General features: G+C 41.6%; 1 protein-coding gene across 1 annotated transcript in view; it reads right to left on the bottom strand.

The window, feature by feature from the left end:
* The window catches only part of mymx (myomixer), an 87199-nt gene that overhangs the window by 52732 nt on the left and 18940 nt on the right, over positions 1-15527 (bottom strand). The window contains exon 3 of the mRNA XM_029701881.1: positions 2155-2304. Within this exon, the coding sequence (XP_029557741.1) occupies positions 2155-2304 (150 nt within the window). The remainder of the gene's footprint in view (positions 1-2154; positions 2305-15527) is intronic.

The raw sequence follows: 15527 nt of genomic DNA, 5'->3' as shown, positions 1-15527 counted from the left end.
GTAATTGATAAAAAAAACTGTATTTTTCAAAGAAATTTTAAAAAAAGGTATAATTTTAGTGAATGATATTATAAATAGGACTGGTGGAGTGATGTCACACATGCAGCTAACACCGACATATGGAAATGTCTGCTCTACCCAAAATTACAACCAATTAATTGCAGCATTACCACAAAAATGGAAGAGGCAAGTAGAAGGGGAAAAAAGTAAGGAACTTGTATGTCGGCCCTGTATTAAAGAACATAAATGGTTAAAGAAAAGTGTGATAAATAAAAACATATACCAATTTCATTTAAGGACCAAAAAACTGACAGCTGTGCAAAATAGTTGGGAAGAGATTTTCGATATACCCATTCCATGGCACATGGTTTATGAATTGACACGCAAAACAACGCCGGATTCAAAACATAGAATTTTTCAATTTAAATTACTATACAAAATTCTTGCAATTAATAGAATGTTATATATATGGGGGATACAATCTTCCCAGCTCTGCAGATTCTGCTGTGCGGTGGCAGAGTCATTAGATCATTTATTTTGGTATTGTCCATATGTAGCTTGTTTTTGGTCACAGGTCCAGGAATGGCTGAAGAATTGCAACATTTGCCTAGAACTAACACTGCAGATAGCAATACTGGGTGATTTGAAAAGCCATAGTCAATCAATCAATAATATAATAATTATTTTAGCAAAATGTTCATTTTTAATTTACAATCTGTAGAAGCTATGAGAATAGAAAGGTTCAATTGTTTTGTGAAGCATCACAGCACAGTTGAAAAATACCATGCCAAATAGAAATCCGAAATGGATGGTGTTGAGAGATAGATGGGAGGGGTTGAATGGAGCTGAAGGGTGGGACTAATAACAAGATAAACATTGTAAAACATACGGGGTCTGTAAAATGTATATAGGTTCAGAACTTTTGTGAAATAGCACAGCTACAAATAGAAATCAAACTGGATGGACATCAGAAATAGAGGAAGGACTAAAAACAAACATAAAATAACTATTGTAAAATAGACTGTGTCTGTAAAATGTGTATAAGATGAATAAATTGAAGGTAAAAGCCGAAGTGTTTATTAGTTTACTCCAATTGGGCGATCGGTGGTAGGGTTTGCGGGGAATAATAATAAAGGTATATTCTTTAAAAAAGTATGTATGTCTATATAGGTATGTGTATGTATATATGTGTATATGTACGCATGCGTGTATGGATATATATATATTTACCCCAAAAATATAAGGGGGATTGGAAATGATGCAGACAATTACATTGATGGAAGCAATATTCTTTCTGCAATATTAAGCTGATCCACCCCTTTTTTTAAACACTGTGGTCTAAACTGGCCCACTGAACACTGTGGTCTAAACTGGCCCGCTGAACACTGTGGTCTAAACTGGCCCACTGAACACTGTGGTCTAAAATGGCCAACGGAACACTGTGGTCTAAACTGGCCAGCTGAACACTGTGGTCTAAACTGGCCAGCTGAACCCTGTGGTCTAAACTGGCCCGCTGAACACTGTGGTCTAAACTGGCCCACTGAACACTGTGGTCTAAAATGACCCACTGAACACTGTGGTCTAAACTGGCCAACGGAACACTGTGGTCTAAACTGGCCCGCTGAACACGGTGGTCTAAACTGGCCCACTGAACACTGTGGTCTAAACTGGCCCACTGAACACCGTAGTCTAAACTGACCCACTGAACACTGTGGTCTAAACTGACCCACCGAACACTGTGGTCTAAACTGGCCCACTGAAGACTGACTGTATCCCAAATGGCACCCTATTCCCTATATATTGGTCTGTGGGCCCGGGTCAAAAGTAATGCACTATATAGGCAATAGGTTATAATTTGGGCTTCAATTGTTCTGTTCAGTCCCAGTTAGTTTGTTATCATTGTGGCTGTCTGCCTGTCTGTCCTGCTCTGTTCTTTCCATGTGGTAATTGAATGCACCCCAGTGTATATACTGTGTTCCCCTGTATAATTCCTCTGAAGGTCAGCCTGCTCTGCCTTTGTTGAATGTTAGGTGGATCCACCTCAGAAGCTCTGCTACACATAACTTGGCAGAGAGCTAATAGTACTGAATAAGAGAGAGAGAGAGAGAGAGAGAGAGAGAGAGAGAGAGAGAGAGAGAGAGAGAGGTGTCTTACCCTAAAGCTCATCTCCTCTCCTGCCTGCAGGTAGACCTGGTTCCTGTGATGTCGTCTCCTTAGCTCCTCCCATAACTCCTCCAGCCGAATTAAGAAGTCCTGGATCTTAGAATTTCCGGGGTGCTGGGCTCTGATTAACCCTCCACCCTGCTGCAGGTTAGCCACAGACAGTAGGTTAGACTAGGGCTGTTCCCAGACCAACCCTTAAAATAGCTTTTCGGCGAAAGCACATTTTGCAATATTCTGAGTACATAGCTCGGCCATCACAGGCTAGCTAATTTGACACCCACCAAGTTTGGGGCTCACTAAACTCAGAATTACTATTAGAAAAATTGGATTACCTTTGCTGTTCTTCGTCAAAATGCACTCCCAGGACTTCTACTTCAACAACAAATGTTGTTTTGGTTCCAAATAATCCATAGTTATATCCAAATACCTCCATTTTGTTCGTGCGTTCAGGTCACTATCCGAAGGGTAACGCGCGAGCGCATTTCGTGACAAAAAAAATTCTAAATATTCCCTTACCGTACATAGAAGCATGTCAAACGCTGTTTAAAATCAATTTTTATGCTATTTTTCTCGTAAAATAGCGATAATATTCCAACCGAGCAATGTTGTATTCATTCAAAGACTGAAAGAAAAAAAGTCTCGTGAACGCGCATCTCAGTCTCACTGTCCCCAGGCTGACCACTTATAAACTCTGCTCCTATACTTTGCCCAGAGACAGCAGACACCCCATTCCACTTTCTGGCGGCTTTACACAGCCAATGGAAGCCTTAGAAAGTGTCACGTTACCGCACAGATGCTGTATTTTTGATAGAGATGCAACAGAAGGACAACAAATTGTCAGACAGGGCACTTCCTGTATGAAATCTTCTCAGGTTTTGGCCTGCCATATGAGTTCTGTTATACTCACAGACACCATTCAAACAGTTTTAGAAACTTTAGAGTGTTTTCTATCCAAATCGAGTAATTATATGCATATTCTCATTTCTGGACAAGAGTAGTAACCAGTTTAAATTGGGTACGTTTTTTATCCGGCCGTGAAAATACTGCCCCCTAGCCCCAACAGGTTAAGGACAGCAAAGTCAAGGTATTGGAGTGGCCATCACAAAGCCCTGACCTCAATCCTATAGAAAATTTGTGGGCAGAACTGAAAAAGCGTGTGTGAGCAAGGAGGCCTACAAACCTGACTCAGTTACACCAGCCAGGTCAGGAGGAATGGGCCAAAATTCACCCAACTTATTGTGGGAAGCTTGTGGAAGGCTACCTGAAATATTTGACCCAAGATAAACAATTTAAAGGCAATGTTACCAAATATTAATTGAGTGTATGTAAACTTCTGACCTACTGGGAATGTGATGAAAGAAATAAAAGCTAAAATAAATCATTCTCTCTACTATTATTCTGACATTTCACATTCTTAAAATAAAGTGGTGATCCTAACTGACCTAAGACAGGGAATTTTTACTAGGATTAAATACACATACACACACATACAAATACACAGATATATATTGTCACGGCCCCCCCTCTGCAGTGCAGGGGCGGTTCCTCCTGCAGGCAGAGGTGGGTCGTTAGTGATTGGAGCCACCTGGGCTCAGGGTATTAAACTGCTTCACTAATCCCTCTGCTCTCTCTCCCTGCTCCTCCAGGTATGATCCTGTTTTGTTTGTTCCTTTGTAGGTTAACTTAGTTTCCACTCAGTCATGTTCACACACACAGATTCATGCAACCATGCACCTTACATACACCCTACATTATGACATTTCCACACCTCATTACTTTTTCTTTTTTAAAGTTAACACGGTTTTGGTTTACAATAAAGAACCCTTTGACTGGCCTATACCTGTTGTTTATGTCCCCTCATTTTTGCCACAGGCTATGAGCCGGCCTGTGACAAGTGGGGGCTCATCCGGGATTTGAACCCGGGACCTCTCGCAGATTTGAACCCGGGACCTTTGATGCAGTGAAGGCTCTTTTGTGTTTGGCACCCGTGTTGGCAGCACCAAATTTTGGGAAACTTTTCAAATTGCAGGTAGACGCCAGTCAAATCGGTGCTGGGGCTGTGCTTCTCCAGGAAAATGATGACAATGTTGAGTGTCCAGTCAGTTTCTTTTCCCGGAAATGTAATAAGTATCAGCAAAGCTATTCTGTAATTGAAAAGCAGGCTTTAGGTCTCATTTGGGTTTTACAGCACTTCGAGGTCTATGTTGGTTCTGGTTTAACCCCTTTAACTGTGTTCACTGACCACAACCCACTTATTTTTCTGAAGTCCCTGCTAAATCCCAACCAGCGCCTGATGCGTTGGGCTTTGTTCTTACAACCATTCAACCTTGATATTAGACACATTAGGGGTAAGGATAATATAATTGCTGATGCTCTGTCCCGTGCTCCTTTAACCTAGTTTGCATTTTCTCTCTGCTGACCCCTGCGGGCTGTTTGCACCTCTTTCCTCTTAAATTGCTCCCCAGGTACCAGGGCTGCTGAGTTTGAGGACGGACAGTCAGCTAGGGGACACGGGGCTACTGCTAGGAGCCGGGACTGGTATCCGTTTTGTATTTTGGGTGGGAATTTTGGATTGTTTTGAATATGTTGGGTTGTAATTTGGGTTGAGGGTGGGGCCCTCATTTTAAGGAGGGGGGTGTCACGGCCCCTCTGCAGTGCAGGGGCGGTTCCTCCTGCAGGCAGAGGAGGGTCGTTAGTGATTGGAGCTGGCGTGATTGGAGCCACCTGGGCTCAGGTTATTTAAAACTGCTTCACCAATCACTCTTCTCTCTCTCTCCCTGCTCCTCCTGTTTTGTTTGTTCCTTTGTAGTTTTACGTAGTTTCCACTCAGTCATGTTCACACACAGATTCATGCATTCATGCACGTTACATACACCCTACATTATGACATTTCCACACCTCATTCCTTTTTTTGTTGTTTAAAGTTAATAGTTTTTAGTTTTTTTGTGGTTTATAATAAATAACCTTTTGATTGGCCTATACCTGTTTATGTCCCCTCATTTTTGCCACAGGCTATGAGCCGGCCTGTGACTATATATATTTTCCTTTATTATTTTCCCCTAACCCTAATACTCCTCCCCTAATTGGAGTAAACTAATAAACAACAACACCAGGTTTTCTACTTCCAGCTTATACATACTATATACATTTTACGGACACAATCTATTTTATAGTAGTCATATTTTGTTTGTTTTTAGTCCTGGCCTTCCTCTATGATGTCCATCCATTCTATTTGCCATACATTTTTATCTGTGCTATTTCACAACAGTTCTGAACCTATCTACATTTTACAGACACAGTATATTTTACATGAGTTATCTTGTTGTTATTAGTCCCACTCTTCAGCTCCACAAAACCCCTCCCATCTATCTCTCTACACCATCCATATTGGATTTCTATTTGCCATATATTTTTCAACTGTGCTGTGATGTTTCACAAAAGTTCTGAACCTTTCTATTCTCATTGCTTCGACAGATTGTAAATTAAAGATAAACATTTTTGCTAAAAGTATTATCAAATTATTGATCGATTGACTATGACTGTTCAAATCCTCCAGAGTTAGCTCTAGGGAAATGTTGCAATTCTTCAGCCATTCCTGGACCCGTGACCAAAAACTGACTTGCTTAGATAAATAAAGGTTAATAATTTTATTTTATTTTTTTATCATAAAACATGTGCCATAGCATCGGTGCATCTAAAATCTCTCTTCATTAACCAATTTTGGTCTTAAATGCAGGGCCAACAGATAAGTTCCTTACTTTTTCCCCCTTCCACTTGCCTCTTCTATTTTTGCGGTAATTCTGCAATTAGTTGGTTGTAATTTTGGGTAGAGCAGACATTTCCATAGGTTTTTGTTAGCTGCCTGTGTGACATAACTCCACCAGTCCTATTTATGATATCATTTACAAAGAATATACCTTTTTTTACATTTTTATCAAAAAATAAAGTTTTTCTATCAGTAAGTATATTTGAGTTTAACAATAATATTTGTTGTATTATTTGTTCTGTCATTTCTGGTGGATTAAACTGAAATTGTGACCAACTTTCTATGGTTTGTTTAAAAGTCACAATATTTTGTAATAACCAAAAGTGAGAAGTTGTAATCTGAATAAAGAGATAAAGTTCATTCTTGAACATGGGGTGAGACATTCTTACTGATTTGCTAAAGAACCAGTTTGGATTTAAATATAACTTTTGCATGACTGACGCCTTTAGTGAGAGGTCTAATGCTTTAATATTTAATAATTTCTGCCCTCCGAATTCATATTCATTATATAAATAGGCCCATGTCTGGCTTGCCATTCCAAATACAATTGAATATTTTTGCTCATATAATTTAAAAGCAGGTCACTAGGTGTAGGCAGGGACATAAGCAAATAGGTAAACTGGGATATGACTAAAGATTTAGTCAGGGTGATCTTTCCACAAATAAACAGGTATTTTCCTTTCCATGGTAGCAAGATCTCATCTATGTTTGCTAACGTTCTATTAAAATGTATTGGATTGAGATCATTTCTGTCTTTCAGGATAAGTATACCGAGTATGTCCATATTTCATAGCTGAACCACTTACACATCTGTTCAATCTAACCCTGGAATGTAATGAAATTCCAAAGATCTGGAAATCAGCATTTGTCCTACCACTTTTAAAAGAGATCCAACTCTTAAATAATTATAGTCCAATCTCAAAGCTGTCACCCCTGGCGAAAATATTTGAAACCATTGTTAGTGAACAGCTAAAATAGATTTTATATACTAACTCTATTTTATCAATGTACCAATCGGGCTTCAAGAAGAAGCATAGCACAATTACAGCAGCCATGAAGGTTTTAAATGACATCACTGAAGCCGTTGACAAAAAACAGCGCTGTGTCTCACTTTTTATTGATCTCAAAGGCTTTTGATACAGTTGATCATGCTATACTGGGGCAGAGATTGTCGAGCGTAGGTTGCTAACTATCTGTCTGATAGAACTCAGTGCACTCAATTTGATGGGCTCATGTCTGTTAAATTGTCTGTATGTAATGGTGTGCCCCAGGGCTCTGTACTTGGTCCCCTCTTATTCACTATTAATATAAATAATTTAGACAAAAATTTGCAAAATGCGCAACTTCACTTTTATGCTGATGATACTGTTATTTATTGTTGTGCCTCATCTCTCACAAAAGCTTTCCAGAACTTGCAAACTGCTTTTTATACTGTTCAACATACCTTGTGTCAATTGACTTGACAAACAAGACAAACTGGCAACAGACAAACAGAGAACACAGGTATAAGTACCCATGGGGATATGGAGACAAGCACAAGGACAGGTGAAACGAATCAGGGCGTGACAATTACTACCTGTCAGGGCAATGAGATTGAGACTGTAACCTGAAGCTGAAGTTGTGATTTTATTTTAGGAATAAGGCCGTTTTTCTTTTGAAACCAGGAGGCTAGTATCAGCTACATTTATGCCTTTACGAGACTATGGGGATATTTTATATATGAATGCTTCCACTCAGTGTTTGAGATCAATTGACACCCTTTACCGTGAAGCATTGAGATTTATTTTGAACTGCAAAACCCACCACTGCACTTTAAATACCAGGGTTGGCTGGCCTTCTGTAGTTAATCATAGGCTCAGTCATTGGTATACTTTTATTTACAAAGCCATTTTGGGTTTACTACCATTTTATTTGGCCATTTTTATTGGTCAGAAATGTGGTGGGTACTCTCTTTGTTCGCAGGACTTTATCCTGCTAACTGTTCCAAATGTCCGAACTGAATTTGGTAAAAGGGCTTTTATGTATTAAGTCGCTCTGGATAAGAGCGTCTGCTAAATGACGTAAATGTAAATGTAAATGTACTCTGCGCCATCGGCTTGGAACACCTTACAAAATACTTTTAAACTGGAAGAACTTGTCCCGATTGGTGTTTTTAAATCACTGATGAAGGATTTTGAGGCTGATTCCCTGACCTGTCAATGTTTCTAATTAGCTGTTTTATGATTTTGTTATACTCTTGTAAATTCTATGTTTTTTTTACTAGATTACCTGTAGTTTTTCATGTCGTCTGTCTGTAATTGTGTAATGACTTGGTGCTGCCAATCTTGGCCAGGACGCTCTTGAAAAAGAGATTTCGAATCTCAATGAGCCCTTCCTGGTTAAATAAAGGTTAATTAAATAAAAATAAGTCCCGTGAGACCATTTTACTGGTAAACTACACGGTAATGTAAAAGTTTTATTTTAGGGTTAGGGTGAGTCGTGCTGCCCTGTTCTGAGCCAATTGCAATTTTCCTAAGTCCCTCTTTGTGGCACCTGACCACACGACAGTAGTCCAGGTGCAACAAAACTAGGGCCTGTTGTTACATCTGCACCTGCCAAGCCCTCTACTGTTAGTCCTGTGTCTTCTTGACCTGCCGCCACAACCCAATGCTCTCTCTCTCCCCCTCTCTCTCTCTCTCTCTCTCTCTCTCTCTCTCTCTCTCTCTCTCTCTCTCTCTCTCTCTCTCTCTCTCTCTCTCTCTCTCTCTCTCTCTGTGATTGTGTGGGTGGAGACAGGTGTGCTGGAGTCAGAGCAGATCTCCACCAGCTGCAACCTGTTCCATAATCAAGACCTCTACAAATACTCAGCCCTGCCACTTTCACGCTGCCAGATTGGAATCTCTGCTCAGTCAATCTACGGTTTTAGCCACTTGTTACTATTCAGATCCCGCTATCCTGTTGTGCCTGTTTTCCTTGCCTGATGCTGTTTTCCTCCCTGCTGCAGTTCTGCCCGCTCTGACTCTGGTCCCTGTCTCCAGGCCCACGCCTCGTCAGTCCTGCTACTCTGTCCTGGATCCCCCATTCTACTGCTCCCTTGGATTCCCCTCCGGACCTGCTTACCCTGTCCCAACACCTCTTGCTCCAGCCTCAGCCTCCACACCTGGTTTCCTGCAACCCACCCGAGCTTCCCCTGGCCTGCACTCCATCTTCCCCTTGTGTTTCAATAAATACCTTGGCTACTTCATCCCAGTCTCCTCGTCTGAGTCTGCTCTTTGGTTCACCTGTTCCGCTCCACGTAACACCTGTAGGACCTGCCTTGTTTATAGTGCTGTTAAAAAGGTAGAGTAGCGCTTTATTATGGACCGACTTCTCCCCATCTTAGCTACTGTTGTATCAATATGTTTTGACCATGAGTTTGCAATCCAGGGTTACTCCAAGCAGTTTAGTCACTTAAAGTTGCTACATTTCCACATTATTTATTGTAAGATTTAGTTGAGGTTTATGAATGATTTTTCCCCAAAACAATGCTTTTAGTTTTAGAAATATTTAGGGCTAATGTATTCCTTGCCACCCATTCTGAAAATAACTGCAGCTCTTTGTTTAACCTGTTAGGGTATAGGGGGCAGTATTGAGACTTTTTTGAAAAAAGATGTGCCCATTTTTAAATGCCTCCTACACCTACCCAGTAACTACAATATGCATATACTTATTATATATGGATAGAAAACACCCTAAAGTTTCAAAAACTGTTTGAATGGTGTCTGTGAGTATAACAGAACTCATTTGGCAGGCAAAACCCTGAGACAGATTCTGACAGGAAGTGGATACCTGATGTGTTGAATTGACTTTGAGCCTATGCCATTGAAAAACAAAGGGGGTGAATTATATTCTGGCACTTCCTATTGCTTCCACAAGATGTCCCCAGCCTTTACAAAGTGTTTTGAGTGTTCTACAGTGAGATCTGACCGAATAAGAGCCATGGAACGTGATGGTCCATCATTCACCCTGGCGCGCGATTTGATGGTGGGTACTCTCATTCCGAAACGTTTTAAAAGAAAACCCAATGGTCCGCCTTGAATTTTATTCATGTTCTGGTTAAAAAAGGCCCTAATGATTTATGCGATACAACGTTTGACATGTTTGAACGAACGGAAATATATTTTTTCCGTTCTTGAAGTGAAGTGAAGTCCGGCTGGCTTAGATCATGCGCTACAACACGGAGGTTTTTCGACATAAATGATGAGCTTTTTTGAACAAAACTACATTCGTTATGGACCTGGGACTCTTTGGAAGTGACATCTGATGAAGAGAATCAAAGGTAATGGATTATTTATATAGTATTTTCGATTTTAGATTCCTCCAACATGGCGGTTAGTCTGTATCGCGATGCGTATTTTTCTGGCGCAGTGCTCAGATTATTGCAAAGTGTGATTTCCCAGTAAGGTTAATTTAAAATCTGACAAGTCCATTGCGTTCAAGAGATGTAAATCTATAATTCTTTGAATGACAATATAATATTTTAGCAATGTTTTCTAATATTAATTAATTATTTTGTCGTCATGACTTGACTGCCGGTATTGGAGGGAAACGATTTCCTGAACATCAACGCCATAGTAAAACACTGTTTTTAGATATAAATATGAACTTGATAGAACTAAAAATGCATGCATTGTCTAACAAAATGTCCTAGGAGTGTCATCTGATGGAGATTGTAAAAGGTTAGTGCATAATTTTAGCTGATTGTATGGTTTTGGTGACGCATGTCTTTGAATCGACAATGCATTGCACACAGCTATTGTCAATGTACTCTCCTAACATAACCTAACTTTATGCTTTCCCCGTAAAACCTTTTTGAAATCGGTAAACGTGGTTAGATTAAGAAGATGTTTATCTTTCAAAGGCTGTAAGTTAGTTGTATGTTTGAGAAATTTGAATTTGTACATTTATTTGGTTTCAAATTTGCCGCTCTTGAAATGCACCTGCTGTTGATAGGGTGCGCCACAGGTGGCACGCTAACGTCCCAGGTAGCCTCAAGAAGTTAAGGGTTGCATTCATTTAAGTCACCATAGTAGCTGGCATGTCATTAAAGATTGAGAAAAGTAGGTGGCCTAGACAGCTGCCCTAGGGAATTCCTGATTCTACCTGGATTAAGTTGAGGCTTCCATTAAAGAACACCCGCTGTGTTCTGTTAGACATGTTACTCTTGATCCACAATATAGCAGGGGGTGTAAAATATAACACATCTTTTTTCCAGCTCAAACTACAATTGATATTGTTAAAAGCCACACTTAAATCTAACAAAACAGTCCCCGCAATCTTTTTATCATCAATTTCTCTCAGTCCTTTAAGTGCTGTGCTTGTTCAATTTCCTACATAAGGGTGGCATTTCCCATGTGGTTGATGAGGATCTCCATATTGCAAATATACAGTCCCTTACTAGATGTCCGCTGGTGTTGTTAACTTGGCCTCAAGTCATCCCCCAGGGCCCGGTCTTCCGGGAAGTCATCAAAGTCTCTCGGACATTTGGTTTCCACAATATAATTTTTTTTAATATTGAAATTTTTCTGCTGTTCCTGAAAATTCCACCAGATGGCAACTGGCTGCTTATTGCAAATGGACAAAACATCACCAAACGGACATTTCTCGTAAACGGAAAATACTTCAAAGACGAAACTCGGTGAGCACAGGTTTGGCCAAATGTATTTTTAGCCCAGAAACAAGATGGCGTCGAGGCCGCAACGCTTTTTGAGTTGATGCCCATTTTCTGGGATTAAAGGTTGAAAACAGTAATACAGAGCTAATTTGACTGCTTCACGTCAAAGTACATGAACCTACAGTGTAAGGAAAAATAGAACTAGCCATTTTTCTATTGTATGCACAGTCAATGGGGAGTGACACAGTGTGGGGCTTACAGACACACAGAGCCTGCAATAGTTACCTGCGTTCGAAGCATCAAAGAACCATCAAACCAAGAGCTCTGAAACTTTAGAAACCTGTTATAGGGCTTAAGTCGGTTGTGCACAGTGAGTTATGTGGTTCTAGATGGTTCTCAGGCCGAGAAACAGCCTTGTACATTTGCAATAACTTCAATTAATTTTGACCATCGCGAAAATGATGACATTTAGAAAAGTCCCCGTGTCACAAGACTAGGTGCATTGAAACCGCCTCAGCCCATAGAGATGGACCCTAACGTTTCTGTCCGATAGCTCATTCAAGGACCCCGTAGCAATGCCCGGAGAAAGTGGATTTTCAGCACCAATTAAGGTTGCTGCTCGGGCTCCGAATGACCTATCGAGACGAAACTCAGGATTCGGGGTTGCCTCAGCTAGGCCTACACATAATGTCAGAACTGGACCCACAGCTAGAATGTAACTACGTGTTTTATGTTTTTATTATGGTTTAAACAGAAGGCGCTGTGAATTTTGGGCCTGCTCTGAAAGATGTAATAGTTGGCTTCTAACCGAGTTGGACAAAGTGGGTTTTTTGTGTTAGTTTGTATCAGTTTGGTGTCAGAATGATATCTTATTGACTGATGGACGCTCACTTGCTGGCTGACTTTTATACATTTGCAATAAGATTCAACAGTGAAAAACCATCACCAAGTGGACATGATGAAATCAACACAACGAGCGATGGAGAGGAACCACTATTACTGCCCGGCCATTCCGAGTTCATTGGGCCAGTCAATTTCGCATTTCTGCAGTAATTTTGAGCATGGAAAATTTGTGACGGTAAATGCCCATTGAAACATATTGCAAATGGACAGCTGTGAGCCTGGTGATTGGAACGGGTTACCAGGAGCACATTTTGTAAATGGTTTTGAATGCCTTTAGGAGGGTGCAAGGGGTCCACATCTGGGTAGGGAGCACCCCCCACCCGTGCCCATCCAATAGGGGGTGCCCCTGGTCATTTTGGACTTTTTTCAAAAAATCATTAAAAAATGACAGAGTCCCACTTCTCTCTCACCATGTCCCTGCATGACAAATAGACCTGCCAGGTTGATTCAGGGCTTAACACAGTGATATATATCATTTGGGCAGTATAAATGTCATTTGGACATGGTTCACTGACTTTTGGGTTTTGAAACCGACTTCCTATGATCATATATGGCAAATGGACATAACATCCTGATTTGGCACTTTCAATGCTTTCATATTGCATTTGGACATTTCTTATGGCGCTTGGCAATGCTTCACAGACTTTTGACTTTGACTTTTGACTTCCTATGATATCATATTGCAAATGGACAAAACATATGCCTTATGGACAAGTAAAAAAGTATGACAATAAAATATGACAATGGTATGTTCATACAGTTCTTATATATGTATAATTGACAATTTTTTTGGAAAGAATTTAGAAAAATGGTCCAGAAAGCACTTTTTTAGAGGGTGATATATTATTTTATTTTTTAAATGTTCTACATTTGACACTTGGGTCTTGACTTTATGTCCATTTGCAATATGAAAATCTACAGTGGAGCGCACTCGTCATCTTTGGGATCTTTGCTGTATGACACTTGGCATTTGCCATATGCCATTTGCAATATGGTTTGCATGAACTGCCATCCAATTGAGGGGTATTTGCGATTGTGTATATGTTTCTTCCAATGGCAATATGTTCCCATTCATTTTTGTCCATTTCAGGGGGGTATTCCCATGCCAACATCCTAACCACGGCGAGGTGACTGGGAATATGGTCGAATACAGTGTAGTTATTCCCTCCTCAAGGCAATTAAACAGGGAAAACGTCAATACAGAGACAAATTGGAGTCGCAATTCAACGGCTCAGACAGGAGACATATGTGGCAGTGTCTACAGACAATCACAGACTACAAAAGGAAAACCAGCCACATCGAGGACACTGACATCTTGTGCCCAGACAAGCTAAGCACCTTCTTCACCCGCTTTGAGGATAACACAGTGCCTCCAACAAGGCCCACTCCCAACAACTGTGGGCTGTCTCCACGTTTTCTATGTGGCCGACATGAGTAAGACATGTAAGCGTGTTAACCCTCATAAGGCTACCTGCCCACCCCCACTTACATTTACATTATCTTTTAGTCATTTAGCAGACGCTCTTATCCAGAGCGACTTACAGTAGTGAATGCATACATTTCATACGTTTTTATATTTTTTATTTTTTTGTACTGGCCCCCCGTGGGAATCGAACCCACAACCCTGGCATTGCACACACCATGCTGTTGTTGCAAACACCATGCTCTACCAACTGAGCCACAGGGAATGCTTACTACTGGTGTAGTAGTAAGGGCTCTGTTCTAGGCGCTCTCCTATTCTCGCTATACACCAAGTCACTTGGCTCTGTCATATCCTCACATGGTCTCTCCTATCATTGCTATGCAGACGACATTCAAATAATCTTCTCCTTTCCCCCTTCTGATAACCAGGTGGCGAATCGCATCTCTGCATGTCTGGCAGACATATCAGTGTGGATGACGGATCACCACCTCAAGCTGAACCTCGGCAAGACGGAGCTGCTTTTCCTCCCAGGGAAGGACTGCCCGTTCCATGATCTTGCCATCACGGTTGACAACTCCATTGTGTCCTCCTCCCAGAGTGCTAAGAACCTTGGCGTGACCCTGGACAACACCCTGTCATTCTCCACTAACATCAAGGCGGTGACCCGATCCTGTAGGTTCATGCTCTACAACATTCGCAGAGTACGACCCTGCCTCACACAGGAAGCGGTGCAGGTCCTAATCCAGGCACTTGTCATCTCCCGTCTGGATTACTGCAACTCGCTGTTGGCTGGGCTCCCTGCCTGTGCCATTAAACCCCTACAACTCATCCAGAATGCCGCAGCCCATCTGGTGTTCAACCTTCCCAAGTTCTCTCACGTCACCCCGCTCCTCCGCTCTCTTCACTGGCTTCCAGTTGAAGCTCACATCTGCTACAAGACCATGGTGCTTGCCTACGGAGCCGTGAGGGGAATGGCACCTCCGTACCTTCAGGCTCTGATCAGTCCCTACACCCAAACGAGGGCACTGCGCTCATCCACCTCTGGCCTGCTGGCCCCCCTACCTCTGAGGAAGCACAGGTCCCGCTCAGCCCAGTCAAAACTGTTCGCTGCTCTGGCACCCCTATGGTGGAACAAGCTCCCTCACGACGCCAGGACAGCAGAGTCAATCACCACCTTCCGGAGACACCTGAAACCCCACCTCTTTAAGGAATACCTAGGATAGGATAAAGTAATCCTTCTAACCCCCCCCTAAAAGATTTAGATGTACTATTGTAAAGTGGTTGTTCCACTGGATATCATAAGGTGAATGCACCAATTTGTAAGTCGCTCTGGATAAGAGTGTCTGCTAAATGACTTAAATGTAAATGTAAATGTACTTAGTGATGGTAGGAAACAACATCTCCACTTTGCTGATCCTCAACACTGAGGGCCCACAAGGGTGCATGCTCAGCCCCCTCCTGTACTCCCTGTTCACCCATGACTGCATTGCCATGCATGCCTCCAAATCAATCATCACGATTGCAGACAACACAACAGTAGTAAGCCTGATGTAGTAGTAAGCCTACCAACAATGACAAGACACCCTACAGGGAGGAGGTGAGGGCCCTGGCGGAGTGGTGCCTGGAAAATAACCTCTCCC

This window comes from Salmo trutta, chromosome 2, assembly GCF_901001165.1.
Source record: "Salmo trutta chromosome 2, fSalTru1.1, whole genome shotgun sequence".
In the NCBI taxonomy this organism is placed as follows: domain Eukaryota; kingdom Metazoa; phylum Chordata; class Actinopteri; order Salmoniformes; family Salmonidae; genus Salmo; species Salmo trutta.
This window is presented reverse-complemented; position numbering and strand designations above follow the sequence as displayed.